At 33.2% G+C, this 27646-nt stretch overlaps 3 protein-coding genes, 2 non-coding genes and 1 pseudogene across 6 annotated transcripts in view; 3 read left to right on the top strand and 3 right to left on the bottom strand.

Annotated features, from left to right (window-relative positions):
- LOC125816391 (cysteine proteinase RD21A-like) overlaps positions 1 to 27646 on the top strand; it is a 215690-nt gene that overhangs the window by 28132 nt on the left and 159912 nt on the right. The window lies entirely within an intron of this gene.
- Positions 5187 to 5271, top strand: TRNAM-CAU (transfer RNA methionine (anticodon CAU)). Its single transcript is given in 2 exon segments — positions 5187 to 5224; positions 5236 to 5271. It is a non-coding gene; the product is annotated as a tRNA-Met (tRNA).
- On the bottom strand, positions 5413 to 14707 carry LOC125816195 (uncharacterized; annotated as a pseudogene).
- Positions 16943 to 17027, top strand: TRNAM-CAU (transfer RNA methionine (anticodon CAU)). The gene is given in 2 exon segments: positions 16943 to 16980; positions 16992 to 17027. It is a non-coding gene; the product is annotated as a tRNA-Met (tRNA).
- On the bottom strand, positions 17235 to 18826 carry LOC125816397 (uncharacterized). The gene is made up of 3 exons (XM_049496001.1): positions 18325 to 18826; positions 17829 to 18150; positions 17235 to 17682 (listed from the first exon to the last, which is right to left on the bottom strand). Exons 1-3 carry the CDS (start codon positions 18824 to 18826, stop codon positions 17235 to 17237), a joined length of 1272 nt encoding a protein of 423 aa, XP_049351958.1.
- LOC125816405 (cyclase-like protein 2) lies at positions 19542 to 26870 on the bottom strand. 2 transcript variants are annotated; one of them, XM_049496010.1, is made up of 7 exons: positions 26309 to 26870; positions 24850 to 24894; positions 24489 to 24561; positions 22722 to 22819; positions 21705 to 21775; positions 19993 to 20148; positions 19542 to 19751 (listed from the first exon to the last, which is right to left on the bottom strand). In XM_049496010.1, the coding sequence occupies exons 1-6, from the start codon at positions 26724 to 26726 to the stop codon at positions 20023 to 20025; spliced, it is 831 nt and encodes a 276-aa protein (XP_049351967.1). In that variant the 5' UTR covers positions 26727 to 26870; the 3' UTR covers positions 19542 to 19751; positions 19993 to 20022. The 2 variants fall into 2 exon arrangements, with proteins under 2 accessions (XP_049351967.1, XP_049351966.1); XM_049496009.1 differs by lacking the exon at positions 26309 to 26870 and adding an exon at positions 25453 to 26072.

The raw sequence follows: 27646 nt of genomic DNA, 5'->3' as shown, positions 1-27646 counted from the left end.
AAATAAAGTAAGGCAAAAATCTCTCCAAACTAAAAGTAAAAGTAAAAACAAAGCCTTCTTCTCTTTGCCTTATAATTTTCCTATTCCACTTTCTTTTTTTCATATATATATATATTTGCTTACAGCTGTAAAGATGAAAAATACAGCATAACAAAGGGACCCATTAATTCTATGATCATCTTTTTTTACCAAGAAAGAAAGAAAAAAGAATGCCCAATTTTGACCATTAGTTGATTCTCATGTCATTTATACTGTTGATGTAGAAAAGGTGATATTCTAATTTGACCTTTGCAGTGAATTTGTATTTACTAACAACTTTTTTGTCTATGTCCATGTAATAATGTTGAATTAATAACTACTACTCCTTATATCACACTTTATTACATGATTTTTTCTTATTCTATCCTAAAAATATATACTATGTATTTTAAATAATTTCATTTAAACTTTATATTTTACTCTTCATTAACAATAGATCACAAATAAAAGACTTTTATATTTTAAATATAATTTTGATTACTATCGAAATATATCATATAAATTGGTACAGAAGAAATATTACTTTTGTTTATTTGTTTTCTTGGCACATCACCGATACTACTATTACTATATAGGAGAAAATCTTGGCTCAAATTCTAGATTCATAATTATATAATAATTGTTATTCATAAATTATATTTTTTCCCTTGAAGTAGTTTAATATTTATATTGCTAATATTCTTATCTTTATTCCATATATAACCTTCGTCAGCCAAACAAATGAACAATGAAGTGATTATTTTCTTGTGCAACCTAATCAAATATTAAGTACATATGCCGGATCAACATGGAGTGTGGTGTAGTGATGGAATCTCTTCCTCCTTAATTAGAGGTCTCAAGTTCGAGCTGTGTATAGGGAAATTTCTATTGAAAGCACAATCCGGATATAATCAGACTCCAATGCGTGCTCCGAACACCGGATTGAAAAAAAGGGACTTATGCCAGAGTTTATTTAATATGAATTATTCAAAACCAGTGAACTACCACATTGTATGCCTTAACATTTTCTTTTTCCAACCAAATTAAAAGGGAAAAAAAATTATTTTAAACCTTGGCTACCAAAAAATATAGTAAAATCCATAAAAAAAAAAGGAAAGAGGAGAAAAGGCAACATTTATTAGGCATAGTTTTTGTATTTGTTTCATCTTGTGAATGAATTGAAGACGAAGAAACGTAACAGAGCAAACCTGTCAAGAAGTTGATGTAAGCAAATGATTTTTCAAACTTTGCCTTCTTTCTAGAGACACTATTAATAACTGCTGACATTAACAATGACCTACAAAAATTCGTACGTATGATTTTTCGCAAACGGTGTTACCTTCATTTATTGCGACAAATTAAATTCGATTTTTATGTGACCGAATTATGGTAAGCGTATAGCTGTTAAATTAGGTTTTAGGCCTAACTCACACCCAAAAAGCTAACTCAAAGGGAGGAAGATTGTCCAAACCTTATAAGGAGTTCACCCATCTTATTAACCACTAATGTGAGACTTTTTGTTTTAACAATAATAATACAACATTTTGTGTGATGAGCTATATATGTTCGACATTGAGAAGAACTAAGTGAAATCAAATTAAATGTCACATGTATATGTATGTTTTGATTTGTACTCTACAACATTCACATGTTATGCTTTGGTACGTAGGTTTTGGCCTTATCATCAAACTTGATTAGCTAGTTAGCATGTTTTCCAGTGTACATTTTTACGTACCGTTACATTTTATAATTACTCGATCTCATTAAACATTTACTATATAGTCAATTAGTCATATGCTTTGGATTTCATTATAAAAACCTAGATATTACTTTGGATTCTTTTTGGGACAAATTATGATGAATAGAAGGTGCTAAGCAATAAGTGAGAGTAGCAGAAGAAAGAGATTGAAAATTACGTACTGCAGTTGGAAGGACAAAAAATATTTGAACATCATATATATTAATATACGGTGACAAATAATAATTTAACTCACGCGATGTGTATGTATAATGTAAGCAAGTTGGACTCTTTCAGCTATCTCAATAAATAGCATGCATGGGGTCCTTTTTTGCTTTTTAAAAAAATTTCGTATATATTTTGGTTTAATTGTTCTACAACAGGTCCACTGACACAGATAATGTTCCATACATATTAACCAAGCTTCTTCACATCTTCCATGGTGACGAGTGGTGATGATGATACTGACACACCTCATAAATAACTACGACCCTCAACCTTAGTTGGATCGATAATATGAATTCTCACAAATCATGTTTGTCCAATATTTAAACTATTTACCGAGTGGAATCAGTTAATGATACACATACTCGTTAAGAAAATCATTTAATAGAATTAATAATTTTAAAAGGTACGCATACTTAGCTATATAAATTGAATTCTTTTCTAAGACTTCCCCTCAATTGAGTGAATATCAAGAACCACTTGATCAATAATTTCAAGAATTTAGGTAGCCATATATTATTATTTTTTACAAACTGGTCGACACTTAAATACATACTTTCAAACAACAGAACGTCCAATAGTAATTATTTGAATTATAAGCAGACATAAATGGGTGCCCACAAATTCCTATATTGAGGTAGTACATTTTAGATTTAAGAACAAGTAGACGATGTAACATTATTAATACCATAAATAATAATGGCAATTTCTACTGTCTTGGATAACGTGGTCCTATGATTTTTCTAACTAACGGCCATTGGTCTGTAAATTTTTCTCTTTGGAATTTTTACAATATAAAATATAGAGAATTGAAAAATAAAATAAAATTATGGGGTGTGGGGTGGTCAATTCATTGGACCCAACATCTGAGAAAACTTTTGCTGCCACATTGGAAGCATGTCTTGTTTTTCAGACAGAGATCTGAGTATCTCAATGACAGTGGCAATATGATGAGTATTGAGTATTTGCCCTTATCTATATATATATATATGATCACCACTTCTAAATCTCAAATATCGACTAGTGGTGCACATTTAATAATTTCACATTGTCTATTTCACGGCCCGTTATGTACAACCCTTATATGTTCCGCCTACATATATAGAATATTTTAAAAAGTGAACATCTTCTTATTAATAGCAAAATTTTGATACGATGCACTAATTTCTTTTTATTAGAGATGGGGTTGTAATCAACTTTCAACTAATACCTCTTAAACTACTCTTACTTTCAAGAACACTACTTTGGTGATTCAAATTATCGTGTATGCTCATTAAGGGAAAGATTTGAGTTTGATTATTTTGCTATTGATAACTTTTAGTCATAGTTTATATTCGATTTCACAAAAAAAATTAGTAGTTTTGAACTCACAAGAGTCCATATATATAGTTTTCCACCGTTACAATTGTGATCATCACTATCATTATTAGCCACTAGCAATAACCATTACCACTGCTATCACTACACACATCTCCATCCTCACTAAAGAATATAAATGTTCCATTATTTTTTATCAAATAATAATTTTATGTTGTAAAAAATTATATATTTTTTTTAATGTTTAATTATCTTTTTATTTGGATTGTCTAATTATTATGTTTTAAAATAAGTAAATTATGCACCTTCAGATGTTAATTATATTAATCTGCATTCATATTCAAATATTATAATCTTAATGCAAACAAATTGGGTCTTTAAGACACTATAAACTTACTTGTAAACAATTTCTTGCTTCATTTATCACCCAAATGAAGTAAAATACACAGCATCAATTTTATCTCCCAAAAATTACCATGAAATTGTGAGGGCTTATATTATATATATTTTTCTTGAAAAATATTACACTCCATTTGAAAAGCCAAAATAAAATAAAATGTAAAGGTGGTGAAGTAAAGTTAAAGAGAGTGTGATCAAGTGATGATAGGAATAAAGATATAAATATAATGACAAGACGAAGACCCTGTCAATCTAGAATATTTTTCCATATTAAGGTAAAAACTCAAAACAATCCTTTTAAAAGTTGGAATGTGAAAATTTCTATAAATTCTAATTTGTTACCTACATAATATTCCATTTTCGATTTACCATATGGTACATCTCTTAATTTCTTGCCCGTGACACTGTCCTTGTCTAACTATTAATGTTATATTTGTACCTTCATTTTAATTTGAATGTTTCTTTTCTGAAATATTAATCTACCAATTTTTTTTTGGAGGCCTCGTTGTGTTTTCTTATCACCCACTTATTCCATCATTTATATTAAAATAGTAGAATGATAATCGTGACTCGTGAGGCTAAATAATACTTATTACTAAAAATGAGATATGATAATCTCATGAGATATTTCGAAATTATTATACTTATTCCATCAACAAAACGATTCTAGGTTTTTACAAGCCAGTGTAAAGAGACCACAATTCGAAATGTGGTGTAACAAGTTTCTTACTTGGATTACGTATTTATGTTAATTACTTAATAAAATTGATTAGTTTTGAATACCTTTTTTTTTCTTCAATCATATAACATGACCAATTTGGATTGTTTTCTTCTTGTTAAAAGTTCATTAATTGTAAGGGGGATTTGTCGCCCTCTCGCAAAGAAAACTCTATTTAAAGATCTCTGATTAAAGGCGAGGGAACTTTTATCCTTCCACACACACAATCCGGTGATAAAGTGAGATATTTGTGAGTTATGTAAAGTACTCGAAAGCCTGAAATCAACATAACTATATTGGGCCTTAAACAGAGTAGTCCGGCCCATAACTCTGGGCTTACTCCTTCTTGGGCTTTTTTTCATCTGATCTGTTTGGTTTTCTGAGCATTCAGTCCTATAGAAAAGTTTGATATTTCAGAGTAAAGTACTCAATATTTCATCAATTCTAAGCAAACCTGTAATCATCATATTATTAAGAAAAACAGTTTAATTTAGTAGTAAATAACATATATAAACCATAATGATTGTAAATTTTTATATTAACGAAATGAAAATCTTGAATTTGACCCATATTATTAATTACAAACAATTTGGATTTACTGAGAATATCTACTCTGTTCTTGCATTACAAAAAACTCAAATATGAAATGAGTATATTTCCCAGAATTTACCTTTTATATTTGAAAAATACAGAACAAAATGTAATATTTATTTAAATTCTATAATATTATAGAACTGGTGAAGTAAAACAAAGAGAATAATAACATCAATCGGGGTGGTGGCGCAGTTGGCTAGCGCGTAGGTCTCATAGCTTCTGAGTAATCCTGAGGTCGAGAGTTCGAGCCTCTCTCACCCCACAATATTTTTTTATAAAATTCAATTACACAACTTAATATTATTTGAGAAGAAATTTAATACAAGAACAATACGTTATCGTATAAGTATTATTTTTTTTAATTCGTTCACGAGCAACAAATTAATGTTTAATCAAGAAATTTCTAGCGCTTGCAGACAACTCCACGTCCATAAATTCCACTGTTGCATCTCAAGCTTGGCATCTCCAAATTATTCAACGAACTCTCGTTGATCTCATTTACTGCTTGAAACTTTGCAACAGAGCAATGAGCATTAAATAGTCCTGAAGCTGAAAACTCTTTGTCACCTCCCATTACAGGCATCGAAACACCCATTTTCACATAATTCCTTCTATAAGTTTGTCCCAAAACACCACTCACTTCATCACTGAGTTCAAGATGAGCAAAACAATCATCTTGTGTTATGAACTCGCGGTTCTCTCTCAGTTATTGGCACCACCTTTGCTGTAATCTTCAAAATGTTTTCAACTTCGATTACAATTTCGTTCATCCGTGTTGCTTGTTCGAGTGATGTATGTTGTTGGTCCAGATTCAGACATCCACCTGTTGAGACATAATATAATATTATGCACTTATGTATTGAGACATAATATAATTATTCACGTATTGAGACTTAATATAATTAAACGTTACCTTTCGCCTTCTTTATTTGGGAGAAGAATAGATTCATCATCAAAGTTTAGGTAAAGACGATCGATGCATGGCATGCATCATCCCATGTTGCTGTCTCCAATAGAGATGTTGTGAGTAGCATAAAGGATACCAATAGCTTGAACCCAAGTGAAGTCTCTCTTCATGTTTTCATTTCGTTTTCCAATAAAGTGGCCATTGATGTGAAGGTTAGGCAAAAATCTCTATCCTTATTGCCATGAAAATAGGAATTTTTGACCAAAACAAGCTACTATTTAAATCAATTTACAATAATAATACAATTTTTTGAAACTTTACAAAACTAGTATAAACGTTGTTGGCAGTAACGTATTAGCCCATATTTTATTTCAAAAGAATAAACGGACAAAGGGACGGCGTTAAGTAGGAAAACGTTACTACGGGTAACGTTTTATACAACGTTAAGTAAGAAAACGTTACTACGGGTAACGTTTTATATATATTTATACATTTAATTCTAAATTTTCCATAAACCCAATTTTGCCCCTTATACGATTTAACCTACTCTAAACCCAATTTCAGTTCTACTTTGAAATTTCACCCCTGCCCTAACCTCAATCTCATCTAGCGCTGTGAACACCGTTCAGTTCCCAACTCTTGCCGCTAGTGTTGCCGGAAGAAGGAGATTCAGCGCCATAACTATTTTAAGGTAATTTTCTTGTTCAAGGTTTGATTTTTCTTTACGAAGTAAGGCTTGACAAATCCATAGAAGAATTCTGTCTTTTGTAAATTGAGGAAAATCCCATGAAATTGAATTTCAATATAGGATTCCTTTTTTGATGAAAAACCCATGAATGAGCACCCAATTTTGGTCTTACTTCGGCCTTCATTACAATTGAAATGGTTCTTAGTTTGTTTTCCTTCAATTGTCAGTTGGGATATTATCTACATTTCTTGGACAAGATTATCAGTATTGTAAACTTACATCCGGAGAACATAAGTTGATGTTTGTCTATTAGTTATCCTTCTTTGATGAAAAACAAAACATAGGATTCTATTTTGTCATAGAATTTGATTTGATTTTAATTTTTTTGGACTATTTTTCGACACTCCTTTCATGGCCAGTGAACTCGAACTCTCTCTGATTTTCTGATTTGCCTGCGTAGCAACTTTCACATCCCAACTACCATTGATTCGAATAACGGAAGCTCCGATGAGCAAAGGTATCAACTGCATAAAGAAAATGACTTTGATTGTAAGAGCATACATTGCTCCGGCCAGATACTATTTTATATAAACTTCCAAGTTTTCTATTTTTCTAATATGAAGAAGATACAATCTCTGTAATGCCAAATAAATTTTTAGATCTTTCAAGACACTTTTTTGGGATCATTTTCACTTGGTATCAATACATTGTTAATTAGAGCCATATTAATAGCATGCTACCTATCCAAGTTCCTAATTCGCTTTGTCTAATTCATGCTTCTCTTTTTTCGATGAATGTCAAGAAAAAATCACATAACAATATTTGAGCTAACATTTAAGTTTACTTTCATATGTATCTCATAGGTATTTTCTTTTATGGCGGATAATAGTGAATACAAGTTGGATCCCGGTCCACTTGAATTGGATGTATTAACGGGACAACTCACTCATAGATCACAGGATATATGGGAAGGAAGTTCTAATATGATTCTTAATACGATGAGAGAAGATGGAAATTTTTGGAAGCTCGTAGAAAAATATCCTATCCATCCACGAGTCCTTGAAATGATTAGATTATGTGGATTGTATGGTGTTTACAAAGCTAATCGGCCTGCTATCGACCGCAGTTTGATCACTGCATTAGTTGAGCGATGGCGTCCCGAAACTCATACTTTTCACTTTAGGACAGGTGAAGCAACAGTCACCTTACAGGACGTAGAGGTGTTGTATGGATTACCTGTGAATGGTGATCCAGTACTTGGTAATGAGACGATAAAGACCATAGGGGATTGGCAAAACATTTGTCAAAGATTATTAGGTTTCATTCCATCTCGTGAAGACTTCAAAACAAATTCCCTCAAGGTTGCTGCATTTAATGCATACATGCTAAGCCAACCAGAGTTGCCGAACACGGCAACGCAAGATATGATCAATCAGAAGGCCAGATGTTACATGTTCTGGATGATTGCAGGTATGTTGATGGCGGATACATCTGGTGGTTATTTGAAGCTTATGTACTTGCCTATGCTCGAGGACATCGATAAAATTGGGTCTTATAGTTGGGGGAGTGCGACCTTAGCTTACTTATATCATTTTCTTTGTAAAGCCTCACAGACTACCCAAAATGAAATAGCCGGATTTCTACCACTACTTCAGGTATACCTAAAAATTGTACAAATTATTTATTTGTATTTCTTATAATTTACTAGTTTTGAAAGATGTAAACTTTGATTTGTCTCCATAGCATTATTGGATGATGGAAACTTTAAAAGATGTAATCTTAAAACTTTTTTCTAATAGATTTGGGCATGGGAGAGAGTCACTGTCCTTAGTCCTCAGATAGTAGCCAAGAAAGATGCGAGAACTGCTTTTGTTGATTTTCCTAGGGGTCCACATGCTACTAGATGGTTTGCGCATCTTAGTTGGACGAATACTACCAAGCATGTGTTGAAAGTTTATAGGGATGCCCTTGACTCTATGATAGAAGAACAGGTACAATGCATATCATTTTTATTTTTTTTATAAAGATTGTAAATGTAAAGACTCATTTTATTTTTTTCCTTTTTCATGTAGTTTATTTGGGAACCATATCCTGATGACTTGATTGAGAGTCTTCCTGTCTATTGTCACGCTGGACGAAACATATGGCGGGTTAGAGTTCCAATCTTTTGTTGGAATGTAGTCGAGGTTCATTTGCCAGATCGTGTTATGAGACAATTTGGATTGCAACAAGCTATTCCAACTCCGTTTCCATTTGATTCCACACACTTTCGTCATGATCGTCGAGGAAGACCAAATACAAATTGGGAATTGGAACATGCACAATGGTTATCATTTTGGAACTAACGGCTCCAATATAGTTGTGATGCACCGGTCAATCATGAACCATTTCAGTATGATGACCCCTACCTTATTTGGTTTAGGCGCATTACTCGTCTTGTTATTGGTAATCCTAATTCGCGTCCTCAAAGTCAACAAGGTTATGTGCCTAATTCAACGGCATATGAAACTATGGTATGTGTCACCTCATTTAATTATTCTTACTTAATTGATATTTATGGTACTTTACTTAATATAGGATACTTTTGATAGTTACTAAAGCTACTAATTAATTTTATTAATGCATATATACATGTACAGTAGCATGTCTACTTTGAGAGTGGGCAATTGGATTGGTCTTTTACTCCTTAAAACAACTTAAATGCATAGGGTCTGTATGATTTGCAAATGGGTACAGGGATCTTGAACTGCATATTTGAGTTGTGGATTTTTTTGTAATGTTACCATGTTGTGAACTTTTTCTGTCAAAGGCCAAGTTTGAGTCGTGTAGTGAGATTTTTGAGTAAAAGAAGGTGTTAGTCTTTGAGTTTTGGTATCATTATTTTGGTATACATTAATGAAAAAAATTGGATTGATTCTCGTGGTGAATAAGTGTCTCTAAATATTAAATTCTAAACTCAATTATAAATGCCTCATTTGCTCTTAGGTACGCCATATTCATTCGATGGTTGATGAAGCTAAAACACTTGGTGATAATCCATCATATGAGGCCTTATACATGTTTAGAAAAATGGTGCGGGATCAAGGTTCTGATTGTTTGAAATATGTCCATAAGGCTGATAGGGTTCGTGTGTCAGCCGATTATAGAAGAGATATGGTACAACTTACCCAGTTACATCCCCCAGTTCGTAGGCGAGGAAAAGGTGGTGTTGCTGGTAGAAGAGAACGTGCTGTTGAAAGAGGACAAGCACATGTTGAAATGGATCAGGCCACAGAAAATGCCCAAGCAGTCCCAGAAAATTATCAAGCAACATCTGATTATAATATTGGTTCCATTTCAAGAGACTGCACTCATGAATTCACTCAGGCATCAAATATGACATATCAACTGCCACAAACAAATATCATGCCATATGTGATGCCACAGAATCTACAAATATCAAGTCATCCAAGTTTTTCATCACTTGAGAATGTCGTTGGTAATTATCAACCTCAAAATTTTGAGAATGTCCCAAACTTTACCTCATCGCCTGTGCCAATGATCATTGAGACCCCTGATGCCATTAATAATTTAGAGGACTCGAATAATCAAGTGGACGATAATGATCCAAGGGATGCAAATAATCAAGATGGTGAACCATCAAGGAGAGAGAAGCGTAAAATTAAACTTAAGCCTTGTGGGACAGGTAATATCTTACATTTTATTATTTTTGGCTTCACTCTCCTTTTGAATAATAGAACATTTATATTTTCTTTACAGGTGGCCACTATGCTATCCAACATGTCAAAAAAAAAAGAGCAAAGAATAAGTAGTGAAAAATTATGGTGCTGCTGAAAATTGCAGCCACTAATGGAAATTGATGCTGGAGTTGATGACTACATAACAGACTAATTTTAGTATTCTAGTTGCAGTAACTTAGCATTATAATCACTGCTTGGTCTGGGTATTTACTTGCACTTTGTGAATAGAGTACTTTAATGTCAAAAGTATAAAGAGTTCGGTGGTAGTGTAAAGATTGGAACTTTATTTGGTTTTGTTTTGGAATCTTGAAGTAAAGAGTTTGGTGGTAGAACGTATTTGGTTTATTTTACCAGTTAGTGTTTTGTATGTTCTTGTTTTAGTTCTTCGTTTGGTTTATTTTCTTGTTGTTAGAATGTATAAGAAGTGATTTGGCGAAAAATGGTAGCATTTGCACTACAAAAAAAAGCTCAATTTGTGGGAGTTTTTAAAAATCCCACTAATAATTCATTTTGTGACGTTTTATTGTAACTCCTACAATATAATTTTTTTTGTGGTGGTTTTATTAAGGAGGTTAGAAAATCGCCACAATTTAATATATATAAACTCGGATGCCAAATCAATAATTATATTAATTTATATTTAATTTTGTTTGTCTTTTAATTGTATTTGAGCTCTTATAATACTTGTTGATTTTTTAAGGTGAAACATTTAATTAATAATTACTACTAATTAATAAAAATAAAAATTAAAAGTTTGTTTTATGCACTAAAAATATTATTTTATCTTTTATGTAGGAATAATCATGAAGTCGTTATTATTCACATTATTAGTGTGTATAGTATGAGAGAATACTAAAGTAAATTTCTTTCAGATCTTTTTTTTGTTTTTGTCAAACCAAAGCTTTATATGAATTTACTTTTAAAATGAATTGAATTTTAATTTTTTTAATCAAGATGTAGAAAGATTGTAAATCTAATTTGTAAAATATTGAGATCATATTGTAAAGGTTCTAAACCGTCACAAAATTGATACTTAAAACATCCACAAATTCAAAAGTTATTTTGCGGGGGACGTCGTGGAGGTTTACTAAAATCGCTGCAAATATACTCGTGGCAAGGGTAATTGAAGCGCTTTTAAAAGCCGCCACAATTTAATTTGTGGGATCCCTAAACCGCCATAAATTGACAAAATAACCCCCATAAATTGAACATTTTTTTGTAGTGTTGATTGAATTGATATCCTGTTTTGTGCAAAATTGTGAGATTGATTGGATCAATGTGTGAACTGTACAAGAGTGAAAAGAAGTGTTTGAAACATTCGAGATCATTTTCAAGTGAGACATACAGAATCATGAACTTGGTCATGAATATTTGAACAACTTGAAAAATACAAATGATGCCATACAAATTAAAATGAAGCAAAATACATAATTAGAGTTATTTGAAAATAAAAATACATATTTAGACTACCCACTTAAGTTTGATTTCGAGTTAGACATCTACGCCTATCATGCCCGGTCTGTCTACACAATCCACAAGCCCGCCCATATACTGCAGGATCACGATCCATCTCATTAGGAATTCTAGTAGTCCTTGATCGATTGGGACGACGATAGAATTCATTACTTCTCATTATAAAACTCGGCGATGGCCAATATGCCTCGTGCCCAATCGGTGAGAACGACCCAGAATATGTTGTAACATAATTCTCTGTTGTGAAATGCTCGCTTACAAAATTTCTAGCTAGTGCTCCCATTCTTTCAATAACCTTCATGACATGTGAACATGGAAAGTGCAAATTTGCCCATTTTTCACAATCACATTTTTTTTCACTTAATGAAACACAGTGAGGATTACCACCAGTACCATCAATCTGTATAGATCTAACCTCATATACCCCTGTGGATATATTCCAATCATAAACAAAGTGTCTTTTTGAACCTTCATAGTTCTTTTCCCACTTCATTTTGAAACTGCTTGTCCACAATTCATTTTGCTCAACAAGTTGGTGAGTTGTTTGACATCTACGAGTATATCGTTCAACGGTTTGCTCCAATGAAAGTCTAACCATGGCAGTGACAGGCAAGCCTCGAGCTTTCTTTAGAAGTCCGTTGAAAGACTCTGAAAGATTTGTTGTCAATACTCCCCATCTTTTTCCATCATCATGGCTAACAGTCCATTTGTTCAATGGAATTTTGCATTTCAGATACATCCTGATCAAATTGATTTTGAAGATTTACCCCACAATTATTTTGAGGTAAATCTCCAATATCTTCATCGGATTCACTTTCAATGGCTTTACTCTCTCCATCATCTTCTGAAGGTTCATCCTCCTCCAAATTTTCCTCACTTCTTTGAGCATATGTATCATTACACAAATCAAAGGTAGTTTCATTCTCTCTGTAGAAAAAAAAGTCAATTTCATGAAATACATAAAATGAAAATAATTAATTATTCATGGTACTAAATAGAATTAGTATCTCTTATATGAAAATATTACTCTACCTGGTTTCATATTGGTTGTGGCTACTCTCCATATGTCTTTGACTACTCGAACATTCAGCATATGATCGATTTTCATGTTCGTTAAGGCCTACACCAAATGATTGATGGATACCATGTGTTGCACTGTATGCATAATGAGGCTGACTGATTATGGCAAATCCATAATTTTGAGCCAATAAATTCATATGATAACCATGTTGATCATTCATTCGAAATAGATTATCTTGATTTATTGGTCTAATCTTTATATACATCTCCAAAAGATTTATATCAATCTTGTTCAAAAATTTCTGAGGAATGGCAAAAAATTGTAGCAAAGATTGGTCATTCTCAATTTTGAACTCAATAAATCTTGTAATGTTACCTTGAAATGAGCATAGATATTTTCCAGAAATATCCAATTGAATATTTTCACCATCAGTCCCCATTTTCTCATGCAACAATTTAATTAATTCAACGTAGTTGGTCGAAATAGACATGCTTACAATCATTCTTGCACATTCGTTATATCGAAATTTATCCATTTCAGTGATTATTTCACCACCCCAATACAAAGCAATCATCACGTTATCTTCAAAATTAGCCATCAAAAATCCTACACACAAAAATAAGATGCATTATAGTTATTAAAAATATGTTTTTATAAATACATTACAACATATTGACATAACTTACCTATTAAAATTTTGTGAGTATTGATTCAACAATGGGGCACATAAATAGAAGCTTTGTAGAAAATTATTGGAATGTGATAAACATTCTACACCACCATTTCTTATAATGATCCGTGGTCAAATTGTAAAAGGATCACTTTAACAGTTTGTTGTTCCTGTCAGTCACGTTTTAAAGTTAAAACGTAACGTATAGTAACGTTTTATTGGCAAATCAAATCAATATGACATCTCTAGAGCCCTGTGACATGATTCGATAGAATCGTTACTCATAGTAACGTTTTAGTCTTAAAACGTGACTCATAGTAACGACTTTAACGTCAGATTTCGTACAAAGATTCTAAGTTGGGGGACGTGATTTGATTGGACAGAATCGTTACTAGGAGTAACGTTTTACCATTAAAACGTGCTTCGTAATAACGAATTTTGGTAGAAAGACTTGAAAGTGGCAGATTTGCAGAGACTCGTTACTGATGGTAACGTTTTAAGCCTAAAACGTTACTGCTAGTAACGTAAATCTTCTTTAACGCCGTCTCCCAAATATTTTTGGTCCGTTTATTTTTTAAAATGAAATAAAGCCTAATACGTTACTACCAACAACGTTTATACTAGTTTTGTAAAATTTTAAAGTTTCATATTACTTTGGTGAATTGAATAAAAAAATAGCTTGTTTTGGTCAACACTTCTGAAAATAGAAAGTAATTCCATCAGCACCAATAAAACGTGGATCTTGGCAAACTGCTGCTGGCTTGTCACAACCTGTAGACGTTTATATAAATTACATGCTTCAGTGTATATAAGTTAAATTGAATTATTATAGAAAGTATATATATATATATATGTGTGTGGAAGAAAAACTTACTGCAAACAGGTTTGCAAGAGACACAATCAACTTGACAAGTAGCGGGGCAACTACTAGGGCATATATATATGTTATTGATCGTAACATTTGAGATATTTCTTGTCTTTGCTCTTACACTTAACTTTCTTTGGAGATGTTGATGGGCCATCGATGCAAATAGGTTTACAGGAACGACACTCAGTTATACATCCATTAGGACAGAATTTGGGACAAACATGTGGAAGATTTTTGCATTGTTTGATCTCATCATCAGAGCAATGAGAATGCAGGTTCCAGGAGGAGTAGCCTCTACTATTGCTACAATCATTACTAATAATTGAGCCATTTTAATTTCCTTTTTTAGTAAATATGTTGATGAATAAAATTGTATTGAGTTATGGGATTTGCTTAGGAACAATTAATCTCTTTTTATAGGAGTTGAGAATGAGAAAAGTAAGCCTATTGTTTCGTGTCATAATGCCAATGTTTGTGTGTTTTTTGATAAGTAATCTAGCACATACTTTAATTTCTTTTATTAAGTCAACTTCAACATTCTCTATCAATTCCCCTAGTAATTTGTCGCTATTATTCATATAAGCATAATATAATAGTATATGTCATCACTTAGCTTGATCATAAAGTATATATTACATTATTTTTATACATCGTAAATCATGACATTAATAATATGAGTTATTATTCATATTTTAATACATCATATTCATGAATATAACTTTTAATCCATAACTAGTGGAGTACTGTATATATTATACGCAACCTACGATACAATCAGACAAAGCGATATACAATATTCATGAATAAAAGGAAGAAATATGTTTAACTTGTGAAGAGTTTATAGTACTATTATTATTGAAGTACATGTAATATAATGTTGGGAGGGTTGGCCCTTTTCTTCCCAATTAATCTGGAATAATTAGGAGTTTGCGTAATTTCATTAGTACGTATATTTTATCAAACTATCCCTATTAAATGATGTTTACTTAGATCTTGGAAATGATTTGGAAGATAAACATTTAATCCTGAGGGTAAAACATTTTTTAAAAAAATTATCTTTTCTTGAAATGTCAAAAGTGACAAGTAAAAGTGAACGAAGGAAATATTTCAGAGTTTCGCATGCATGGCTTGATTCGCTGTTGGCGCGTATGTATTGGAAATATATATACAAACGCAATATATATAGTAATACAATCAGATCTTTCTATAATAGTTAATTAATTTATGACAATATTTCACTCTAATGAACGATATATATAGTTTTCTTTGAAGCTGACTTTCATATTGTGTTATATTCCATATTCTCTATAATAGAATTTTACCGTAGAAATGTTATATTCAAACAAACGATATCATTATAAAGGGAGTCATTTACTGTAAAAAATATTATATTCAGATAAACGATATCATTATAAAGAGATTTGACTGTAATAATTATATCATGATAATTGATACCACTATTAAGTAGTACTCTGAATTGTTTGTGTCTATCAAACTTAAAGTTGGCACTTCCATGTTACGTACATTGAAGCTAATTATTTTCATTAAGTGACTTCTATTCTACTAAGTCAAACTCATAAAATGTCCTTTTTTTAATTTCTTGTCGTTATACTCTGTTGATGAATTTATGGAATATTACTACATTTCCATTAGAGTGGGGGAAGACGTTTAATTTCTTCTTCCAATTCGTCTATTACATCCTGAATTTTGATAATTTTTTGTTTTTAAATGCATGCAACAATATAGTTATTGACATTTTTGTGTAGACCAAGAAAAACTATGCGAAAGGGAAGTAACAACAAAAAGATGGAAGAAAGGTTAAAAAAATAAAAAAAGAATTACACAGCAGAAAAAATTCACACTTCTCTTTATATACTTCATTAATCACTATATTTAATCGATTGATCGGTCAACAATTAATTTACGGATCAATCTTACACAGATTAAATCCCCTAAGCAGACTAGAAAAGTTATTTCCTCGTTCAAATGTCGCTAAAACGTACCTTAATACATAAGCTTTAATTTACATAATTCAATTCTACTTCGAATAGATTGGTTTTTTCAGCCTTTATATATATATATATATATATATATATATATATATATGAAAGTACCACAAGTTGAGAAAACTATCAAAATTTCCCTAATTCTTACACAATCTTACCAAATGAGCAAACTATAGTTCATAAATGAGCTATTAGAATATCCTAAGAGCAAATTTGATAAATCACATATTTCCATGTTCCTTTTATAAATAAATATTTGCAATTGCAAAATTTCTATACACATTATTTAGGGATCCTTCTTTATAAAGATCCGCTAGTCAATAATAATAGTAACTAGTTATTCTTTATAATTCTTTTATATGGTACGAACAATCTCTACATGAGCATGAGTATTTTTTACAAAATTTATAATAATGTTTATTTATTTTTTTTATAAAAATATAAATTCATGGGTCAAATTTTACATTTAAAACTTTTGAAATCATAATTTGGAAAAACTAAATCATTTTTTTCCTTAAGAGAATTTGAGATATGGAGTAAATAAGTAAAAGTAAACAAAGGGGGTGGTGGCGCAGTTGGCTAGCGCGTAGGTCTCATAGCTTCTGAGTAATCCTGAGGTCGAGAGTTCGAGCCTCTCTCACCCCATTTATAATTTTTTAAATAAATTAATTAATTACACAACTTTTTCGGAATATAAAAGAGCAAAACAATAATCTTATTTGAAGTTTAGTACATATATAATTTTTTTATTAAGCATAGTTTTTGATACATTCCATGGTTTCTAATTAACCTTTTTTTTTTTTAATTTCTAGTGATCAGTCATGAACACAATCAATGTTTAAACAAGAAATTCTAGCGTTTGCAGACCACTCCACGACCAGACATTCCGCTGCTACATTTCAAGTTGGGCAGCTCCAAATTATTCAACAAACCCTTATTTACTGCTTGAAACTTAGCAACAGAGCAATCAGCATTAAATAGACCTGAAGCTGAAAATTCTTTGTCACCTCCCATTACAGGCATCAAAACACCCATTTTCACTCTGCTCACATAATTTCTTCTATAAGTTTGGCCCAAAACACCACTGACTTCATCACTTAGTGACAAAAATTTGAATCCAAGTTCAAGATGAGCAAAACAATCGTCTTGTGTTATCCCATAATTATGAACTCGCGATTCTTCCTCTGTAATAGGCACCACCTTTGCTGTAATCTTCAAAATGTTTTCAACTTCGATTATAATTTCATTGGTGTCACTTGTTCGAGTAATGGAAGTCGTTGGTCCAGTTTCAGACTCCCACCTGTCGAGACATCATATAATAAAATAACATAAGCTTTTAAATGAAAGTGAATATTTGTGCAAATAAAATAAAAATTGTACATGTTTGGCTCATTAAAAACCAAATTTGTGAACAATGTATTGAGACATAATATAATTAAACAGTACCTTGCGCCTTCATTGTCTGGGAGAAGGATAGTTTCACCATCAAAGTTTAGGTAAAGACGGTCGACGGCATCATCCCATGTTGCTGTCTTTTGTGCTCCAATAGAGATGTTGTGAGTAGCATAAAGGATACCAATGGCTTGAACCCAAGTGAAGTCTCTCTTCATGTTTTCATTTCGTTTTCCTATGAAGTGACCATTGATGTGGAGGTTAGAGTCTGAGACTAAGCAAAAATCTTTGTCCTTCTTGCCGTGGAAGTAGAAAGTAATTCCATCCGCACCAATGAAACGTGGATCTTGACAAACTGCTCCAGGCTTGTCACAACCTACGTAGACGTTCATATAAATTAAAACACTTGGTTATTGGATATATATACTATTAAGAAAAATGGTCCCTAAAAGTTCAAATATGGTCCTTATAGTCAATAGGGACTATAAAAATCAACTTCTCAAATGGAGCAATTTTTAATACTATCAGGTTATTAAAAAGAGAAACTTACTGCAAACAGGTTTGCAAGAGACACAATCAACTTTACAAGTACCAGGGCAAGTGCTAGGACATGTATGTTCTTGATTGTAACATTTGCTATGTTTCTTGTCCTTGCTCTTACACTTAACCTTCTTTGGGGATTTTGGTGGATGGGGGTGATCGTGAGTTGGAGGTGGAGGTGGAGGTGGGGATTTTGGTGGATGGGGGTGATCAGGAGTTGGAGTTGGAGGTGGAGGTGGGGATTTTGGTGGGTGGGGAGTTGGAGTTGGAGGTGGAGGTGATGGTGATGGACCATCAATGCAAATAGGCTTACAAGAACGACACTCGGTTATGCAGCCATTGGGACAAAACTTGGGACAAACATGTGGGAGATTTTTGCACTGTTTGATCTCATCATCAGAGCAATGAGAATGGCTTGGATGATCGGCTATTCCAGGGGGAGTAGCCTCTACTATTGCCACTAGCATTACCAATAAAATCCCAAATAGTGCCACAACATATGATCGAGACATTTTCCTTATGAATATATGAGAACCTTATAGTAAATATGTTGTTGAAATATTTGAGTTGTGGGATTTCCATAAAGAACAACCTCCTTTTATAGGGGTTGAGTTAACTAGAGGATGAGGAAAATAAGCTTGTTCTTTCGTGTCATAATGTCAATGTTTTTTTTTTCTTTTTTAATAATTGCATGTTTCTTGATAAGTCATCTTGTAGCACATGCTTCTTTTATCAAGTCAACTCTATTTTCTTCAATTTCTTTACTAGTTTGTCGCTATTTGTATGAACGTATGGCATCACTTGATAGTAAAGTTGCGAAACAATAACAATACTATTGTGAACCCTACATATGAAGCAATGAGAAGGAATAAACAAGTTTATAACTTGTGAAGAACTTATAGTAATAATTAAGAGTGATGCTCGTGGGGTGGCGAGGGTCGGTCCTTTTCTTGTCAATTAATCTGGTATATAATAGAGTGGTTTGCGTACTTTCAATAGTACGTAAAAAACCACATATTCTGATATTCATCTCAATATGTGGGTTGAATGGATCTCATATTCTTTTTAGGTGTGGAAGTGAATTCATAAGAAAGTCCCGTGGAGCAAATAATTTAACCAAATATATACATACATATTACCGATGAGAGTAACTTTCAATGGATTAGTGAAACACCCATGAAATTTTCGTCGAAAAGCAATATAATGACGACAGTAAACATCATCACCTTAAGACAAAAATAACTTGGATCTAAATATGTTGATGATACTGTCAATCCATAAAACCATAAAACATAAACATGAAAACTGCAGATTATTAGCTCATGCAACGCATTTTCAGCGTAACAGCTGATAACAATTACAGCCTAAACTACTCTGAGAATATGTCCCCTTTGCAGCACTTTTTCTTATTCAACGCTATCTCCAGTGCAGTGCTTCCTGCAGCAATTTATCCAAGCAAACAAAGAACAAAAGAAAAGGTTATAAAATCTCATGCTATGTACTGTGGGGCCGTCAGATCAAATGGATTCAAGTATGGTATACACAAGAAATTAATAGCGAGGAGATGCAATAACCAAGATCGGATAGAAAGTTTTTCACACTGAACAAGACAGCATAAAAGGTAACATGTTATTTATCAAAAAAGATAAGACATACAAGGCAACATGTTTAAAAGTACCTTATGGTTGAGGGGGATACGAGGAGAGTGTTACTTAATCAGTATACATCTAATAGGTGATCCCTCCGCACCAAGCAACCTTAAGGGCAGACAGTGTACAGTGTACAAGCCAGCTTCTATATCATCCAGCTTCAGCCCTTCTACAAGAATAATCTCCTGGAATATTTCAAATACCATAATGTTGGCAGGATTATTAACTGGCTAACAAGTAAATGTCAATAATGTGACTAAAGTATAAACATTCTATTGTCTCCTTAAAACAAAGAACAGAGATAATACTTGACTATAATTTTCTTTTTCTCAAAAAAACAATCATCCAACTCGCTTTCACAATCTAGAAAACACAGATCATGTCATAGGTCAACCATCAAAAGGTTGACATATTTCCAATGTTTAAGTTCAACTAACCTCCACTCGGTTACCAACTCAGATTTCATCTTTTATGAGTTCCATTACATGAAAAGGATAAACAGGAATGACATACAAGTTAATATTTGCCACCGCCTCCTCTAGTTCTCTACATATATTTTTTTCCTTCATAAGGAAAACTTCAGCTAAGGAAGTGGAGGAGGCACATGCACTTAACCATTAAAAATTGACAACCCTCCATAACTTAGAAGGTTAAGATGCAAATATTGTGTAGTTTCAAGGTAAAGAAACTATGATTGTTAATTGTCATTATTGCGTGACTATTCAGATTTCTTCTACAAATGTAGTACAAGTGAAGATCAACAGACCCACAATAACCTTACCAGCTTTGCAGATGACATCTAGTGCATAAGATTTTGAAAGCACCATAATTGCTACAACTAGCATCAATTTTGAGTTGCTGGTGATTAGAGTTAGATGCTGCTTGTAGCAATTAGGAAAGGGAAAAAGGACAAATATACCCCTGAACTATCGTAAATGGTATGCAGATACCCTCCGTCATACTTTTGGGACATTGGTGCCCCTGCTGTCCAAAAACTAGAGCAAATATGCCCTTCACTCTAACAGAAGACTAAATAGGGACACGTGGCGCAATCTTATCCGTCGATCCGATATTTAATAAATGTCGGATGGGTGGATAAGATTGTGACACGTGTATGTCCGTTAGTATAAAGGTATATATGCTTTAGTTTTTGGACGGCAGGGGCACCAATGTCCCAAAAGTATGACAGAGGGTATCTGCATACCATTTACGATAGTTCGAGGATATATTTATCCTTTTTCCCATTAGGAAATATTACAGTGAATCATTTTGTTATCGGCCCTTCACCGTATTTAGTTGGACCAAGGTTAAATAACACCAAAGAAGTTTCCTGGTAAATAAGAAGTTGGGAATCTGATCTAAATTTTGAAAAATATAGGAAAGCAGGAATTTTCTATCTCCGTGATATGCAATCACTTTCTGTTTTTTTTTTCTTTTCTTTTCTTTTCTTTTCTTTTTCCACCTTAAAAAAGAATGAGTTGGATCAATAGTCCCATTTACTGCTAAGAGCAACTAGAATATGTAACACCTTTCTCTTGTAATTATGAAATATTAACTCGAGCCAAAGTAGAAAAATTAGACAATTCAAAAAATCAGAATTCCGCGCAAAGCATAGAATCTTCATTTATACATTTGCAAGCACACAGACACCCCTCAGTCGACACCCCCAATTTTCCCGCGATGTGTATCTAATCATAGGGGGCAAATAAAAGTTCAACTTAGTCCGAATATGACGACTCACCCTGCTTTTCAGGAAAACATGATGGGCAGGAAGCAAATCATCAAATGCAGCAACCGATAAGTAATCAATTCCTGAAAAACAAATAAAAAAATGTTGGCTACGAATTTTTCTACCAGTCAATAATTGATTAAGAGGAAAATCAAGAATAAGTTATCACTCAGTTACACTGGTTGAGCTGCAGCAGTAAGACACAGAAGCCTCTTAGGACAAAGTCAAAATATGGGAGTTCATAATTTGAGGGCAAAAGTTGAGGGAAATGGGAAAGGATAACACCCAGGTTTATAACTATGATGAATTATTGTCAAAGAAATTTGTCAACAGAAGGCAGTAATGGAACAGCTAACTGAGGATAATAAAGTACATGAACCATGACACATACAGACTAAAGGTCGGATAAAGCAAGAAAGTAAAATCAAGTCTAATTCCTTATTCACCATTTGAAAATCCGGACATCAGCCTGACTGAAGATAATACAAATATATACATAATGTATATATGCACGTGTATTAATTCAATACCAGTTCAAGCACTTACATGATCTGCCTGATGTTCCACTTACTCATGAAATGAAGCATAAAGTACTGACACGAACCACGATTCATGCAGAATTATATCTTTTAACTGACAAAATATATTTACACCAAGGATAAGTTCATTCCAGTAATGAGCATGCAAGAAAGTGCAAGCCACGGAAACAATTTTCACATATTACTCCAGATAGTAACTGTGTCAATCAAGCAAGGTGTTACAGGAAGAAGGAAAAAGAAAAAGAGAGAGAGGACCCCTCTGACCAAAGAGGTATAACAGTACACAGTATACTGCTTATAGTTGAGCACTACAGGAAGAAGGAAAAAGAGAAAGAGAGAGAGGACCCCTCTGACCAAAGAGGTATAACAGTACACAGAGTATACTGCTTATAGTTGAGCACTACTCTAACCGACATTCAAACATTCAAGCATGCAGTAAACCATAACATCATAGATTATTAAGATGTCATAGTGTTACAGCCTATCTTACCAACAAGTTTGATGTCAGTGTTGTCCACTAGCCACTGAGCTCCATCCTTCATGAATCCGACATAGCTTGTGTCGAATGCCTTTTTCCACATAAGCCGCCTGAAAGTCATTTAAGTTTAATCAAGACATACTGAACAATTGTAACTGTACATCCAAGTCAAAATCATTTAAAATTCTATGTGAAGTGTTGCTTCAGGGAACCTGATAGCATCTATCCTTCTTTCTATACCAACTGATTATGCATATTAATTCGTTGAAATATGAGCAACAACTACATAAACATCGAGTGCACCAAAATGAAGCTCTTAAACAGCATACACCTGCACCTGCACCTGCACCCGCACCCTTAGAAGGAATCCTACCCTGTTCATGTAAGCATGGGGGAGGAGAACAGAATCAACAAAGATAATAGACTTCTTGAGGAAGATCTCATTCTTTGCACTAAATGCCAAATCTTAATTGCTTATCCTTCGATTAGGTTTTCAAAAAATTTATCCAGCATGAGCATTACCACTAAAAGAACAAGAGAAAAGGTTAGAGACAGATATTTTGTACAATCCATCTACATCAGGCTAGGGTTCGTAATACATGAGTAAAGCATGCGAAACAACAATTGGAATCCCCATGGATGCTTGTTGAGGTACGTACTTAAGATGCTATTTGAAATGTGTAGCCATTCCAGTAACAACTTGACCATTCTATGCCAAAACTGAAGAAGATACAATTAGATATCCACAATGAACAGATAGATAATGTGCTGTAAGTTTTATTATGTTTTTTCGCAATTCACCAATCTACTTTTTGAGATTTTGGAAGAGTAATCTTGGATCTACATTTTGTAGAAGCACATTCTCCAGAGTCAGAGGGTAATTTTTTTTGCTACATTCTAGTTTGTTTTCAACTTCCACTTCCAACTTTCACGATTTAGTCCACAGTCCAAACAAAGCTTTCACTACCAAGACGCAGAAATTGATCACACCCCACACAAGTTCAACTCTTATATTCGCTTACAATTTAGACTTGAGCAAGAAGTAAAAGCGCGAACTTCACTTAACATTTGACAACCCTCTTCCGTACAGCACCACAAAGAAAAAAACAGAAACAAACATAAAGATGCAAAAAGTCACCAAAATCCCAAATTTCCTTCAGAATATACTAAATCAGATGCAAGGATAAAAAAATTATTAGATTCTGTTGTTTATCTTTATAATTAAAAACAGCCTGACCTGAGAGAAAATGCTTGAAGGGATATTGATTAAAAGAATGTGTAGATGCAGCATTTATCAAAGAGGTTAGTCTTCAGCAACCCTCTAAAAGGGTATGTCAAGTTCAGGCATAATGGTGTAGGGGTGCAATTGCAAAAAAAAATTAAGGGTCCAGTGTTTTCTGATAATTGAAGTTGGATCCCCTAATGTAAGTTTGCTGGTCACCTATCGAGCTACATTGCTTATGGTGCGCTATTGGAATATGTTGCATTCAAATAAAATTTTATATAATACCACAAACCAGATACCTTGAGGATTTGGAAGAATCTGTAAATTCTGGATATACTCCAAATTATTAACGATGAGAAGAGACAAACAAAAACACAAACCATAACAGTGACGCATAAGAAAACTTCCAACAACTTCACTACAATATACAGCAACAAACATGTCGAAAAAGAAAGGAGAAGCTATATATAACTTAGAGAAATCTTGAGCTGAACTTCGATCAACAACAAACATGCAACCTAAGCACAGTTCTAAGATACTGCTATAAAAATTACCTGTCAGTGTTTAGTGTCCTGAAAAGTACTCGTTTGACTCCCTTGGGTATATGTAAGGATTGCATAACATCCGCTGTGTAAAAGAAAACAAAAGTATGATCATATATAGCCAATAAGCTTATGCAAACAACTCGTATCTGCTACTCAAATCTCAGATAGTATTTCTTCCTCTAGTTATTGTAAATATCATATTGTTTGCAAGGTAAAGACAGGAAAACTCTTAAGCTCAACGATTTCAAGTCAACTGATATATTGGCAAATTCAGAACTATGTAAGACAATAAGCTAGAACAATTGATTCAAAAATAAGAGAGTTTATCATACTAGAGACATTCAGCATGAGACGGGAGGGGGAGATTTACCAGTTAAGTTGTTGTCTCTTGGAACATCAACTAGCAATGCAGGACCTGTTAAAGCAAGTGAAGGACATCATCATTAATAATGAAAATGTGTAATACTGCCAGTAAAAAGATAAGAACACTAATACACAATGCTAAAAATTAAGGGAGAAAAATTGGCAGTATGTTAAAGTGAAGTATCTTAAACAGACCATAACATCTGTGTAGCTATAAAAGCTTCACATTAAGGACAAAATGAGAAGTTATAGTTAGATGCTTCCAAATACAGAAATGTGTCATTACTTTTGGTATGGCAAAATAAGGAAATTAAATAGTATCACATAAACTAGAACAGAAGAAGTCGTTATGACTAAATATAGATCTCAAAAGAATTGATTCAAAAAAATTATAATTCTTAGACCAGTCTCAACTGTTTCCAGTTTTAAGACCTAATCTCCAGTCTTCAATATCCCATCAATTTGAAAGAGCAAGTAAAATTCAAGGTTTCAAACCGACAGTGTAGAGTTAATCAGATCCATGACTCATGAGTAGTTAATCATAACACATGCGTGATCATTTTTCTAAAGCACAAGAGTTGTCAAAGGTAGAATTTCCTGTGGTTAATACCATTGAGAACTCTAAGGTCAAGGGAATCAACATCAAACCCTGCATCATAGTACTCCTCATACATATGTCCTGGTGCATCAACATGAGTGCCAGCATGCACGCCTAATCTCAATTCCGAAAAGTTGTAATCAGAGCCATTCTTCATGCTCGACAAAAGAGTGAGAAACTGTCCAATTCCTTCATCAGAATCCCCAATAGGAGTATTAGGATTGAACTGGTGTGTGATATCAAATATTTGTCCATCTTCATACACCTCTCTCCTCAAAGGTCTCAAATCATCACTAGCTCCAACACAAGCTCCCGGTTCATCACCATATCCAGTTGGGTATGCATCATTAGGTGATGAAAAAGCAAGTGATATTGTACTTACAAACAGCAACTCAGTTAATACTAGCAACTTACACACAACCCTCATCTTACTTTCTAAGAAAGGCATGAACTCTAGCAATGGAAACTAGAAGGCTCAACGTTATGGCTTCACAATATGGTCAAGTAAATGAAATTCTTCAAAAAGATGCTTTCTTTTTTCAAAGTTCTGGATAATATTCAATACTTTTGATGCCTCAAAAGATACCCTGACAATTTGGTCCTTACAAGTATTAAATATTTACAAGGCATCAATCTCCAGATGGAGGTCACAACAAAACAAAGTTTTCAAACTTTGCGGCCCTAGCAGAGGCGAAGAATAACATGTGAAATGTCGCTTTCTAATTTATTTCATCAAACGCGTGAACTTACTGAAGGGGGACAGCATAACAGGTGTAATACTACTACTCTATTAGTACAAGTTAGTGTGCTAAAATTAAACTAATTTGCGAAGCATTGCAGACAAAAAGAGATGGAGATTGATGGATACCATTGAGAACTTCTAGGTCGAGAGTGTCGACATCAAAGCCAGCATCGAAATAGTGATCGTAGACATGGCCAGGAGCATCAATATGCGTGCCAGTGTGGGTCGGAAGTTTCATCTCGGAGTTATTAGCAAGAGAGCCATTCTTCATGCTTTTAGGTAGCCACAGGAACTGGCCAAGCCCGTCTTCTAAGTCCCAGGACGGCATATCAGGGGTCAATCGATGAGTAATGTCGAAAATCCTTCCGTTTCCGTAAACTTCACGACGGACAGGAATTAGGTCATCGGAAGCAGTAGATTGACAGGAGGTAGTCGTTTCAATACCATACGGCGACGGATAAGCGGAATCGGCGACTGAAACAATCGGATTGAGAGTTACTTGTGAAAGAGTGATTAGTAGAAGTAGGAATACAGGAATTTTCATCTCGCCGGAGTACGAATGAACAGTCACCGGAATTTGAAATTTTGAGAGGCTGAGCCGGAGGAAGAAGACACTGTGATTGAAGCAAAATGTATTTTTCGGCGCACACAAGTTTTTCAGTGGAAAGTAAACACTGTGATTAGATATTTCGGATAAGTTCTCTTTGCGTGATAGAATTGAAAACTTTCACCGAGAATTAAGATTTAATTGAATTTTAATGGAATAACGCCTAATGATCAATGAAAAATAACACTGTTAGCCGGTAAAATGTTCTATATAAATTATCTAATCTTGATAAATTCTCTAATCATGATAAATAAAGTAGTAGTAATTATTATTATAAGAACATGAAATAAGAAGTAAATAAATACAGGGAACGCGTCTTTATATATAGTCTGAGACAAACAAGTCGGATTCAATTTTCTATTTTCTATTTTACTATTCTCTAAAAGGAAAAGAGTTTGATATATCCTTCAACTTTGTCATTTAGAGTTAATATACCCCTCGTTATGAAAGTGGTTTATAGATACCCCTACTTATATACAAATGGCTCACATATACCATTTTCCTCTAACAGAAATGAAAAAAAAATAATTTCAAGTTAATTTTTTATTATTTATAAAATATATATATATAATCCCATATGAGTATATTTAATCCTCCTCAAACATATATATTTAACTTTTTTTTTGTTTCAATGACTAATTTAGATTTATTATTTTGATGTTCAAATTTATTTATGTTTCACTAATATTCTTGTAAAACTTACTATAGATGACCAAATTTTTTTCTTCAAATACAAAAATTAAATTACAATATAGACAAAAAAAATAGTTTTAAATTATAATATAGCCACAAAAAAATAGTTTTAAATTTTTTTCTTTACACTAAGGAATGAAAGAAAAAAATAAAATAAGAATAAG

Source organism: Solanum verrucosum, unplaced genomic scaffold, assembly GCF_900185275.1.
Source record: "Solanum verrucosum unplaced genomic scaffold, falcon-dt-bn FXZP01000261.1, whole genome shotgun sequence".
NCBI lineage: Eukaryota > Viridiplantae > Streptophyta > Magnoliopsida > Solanales > Solanaceae > Solanum > Solanum verrucosum.
Note: the sequence above shows the minus strand (reverse complement) of the source record. Positions and strands in the feature narration are given on the sequence as shown.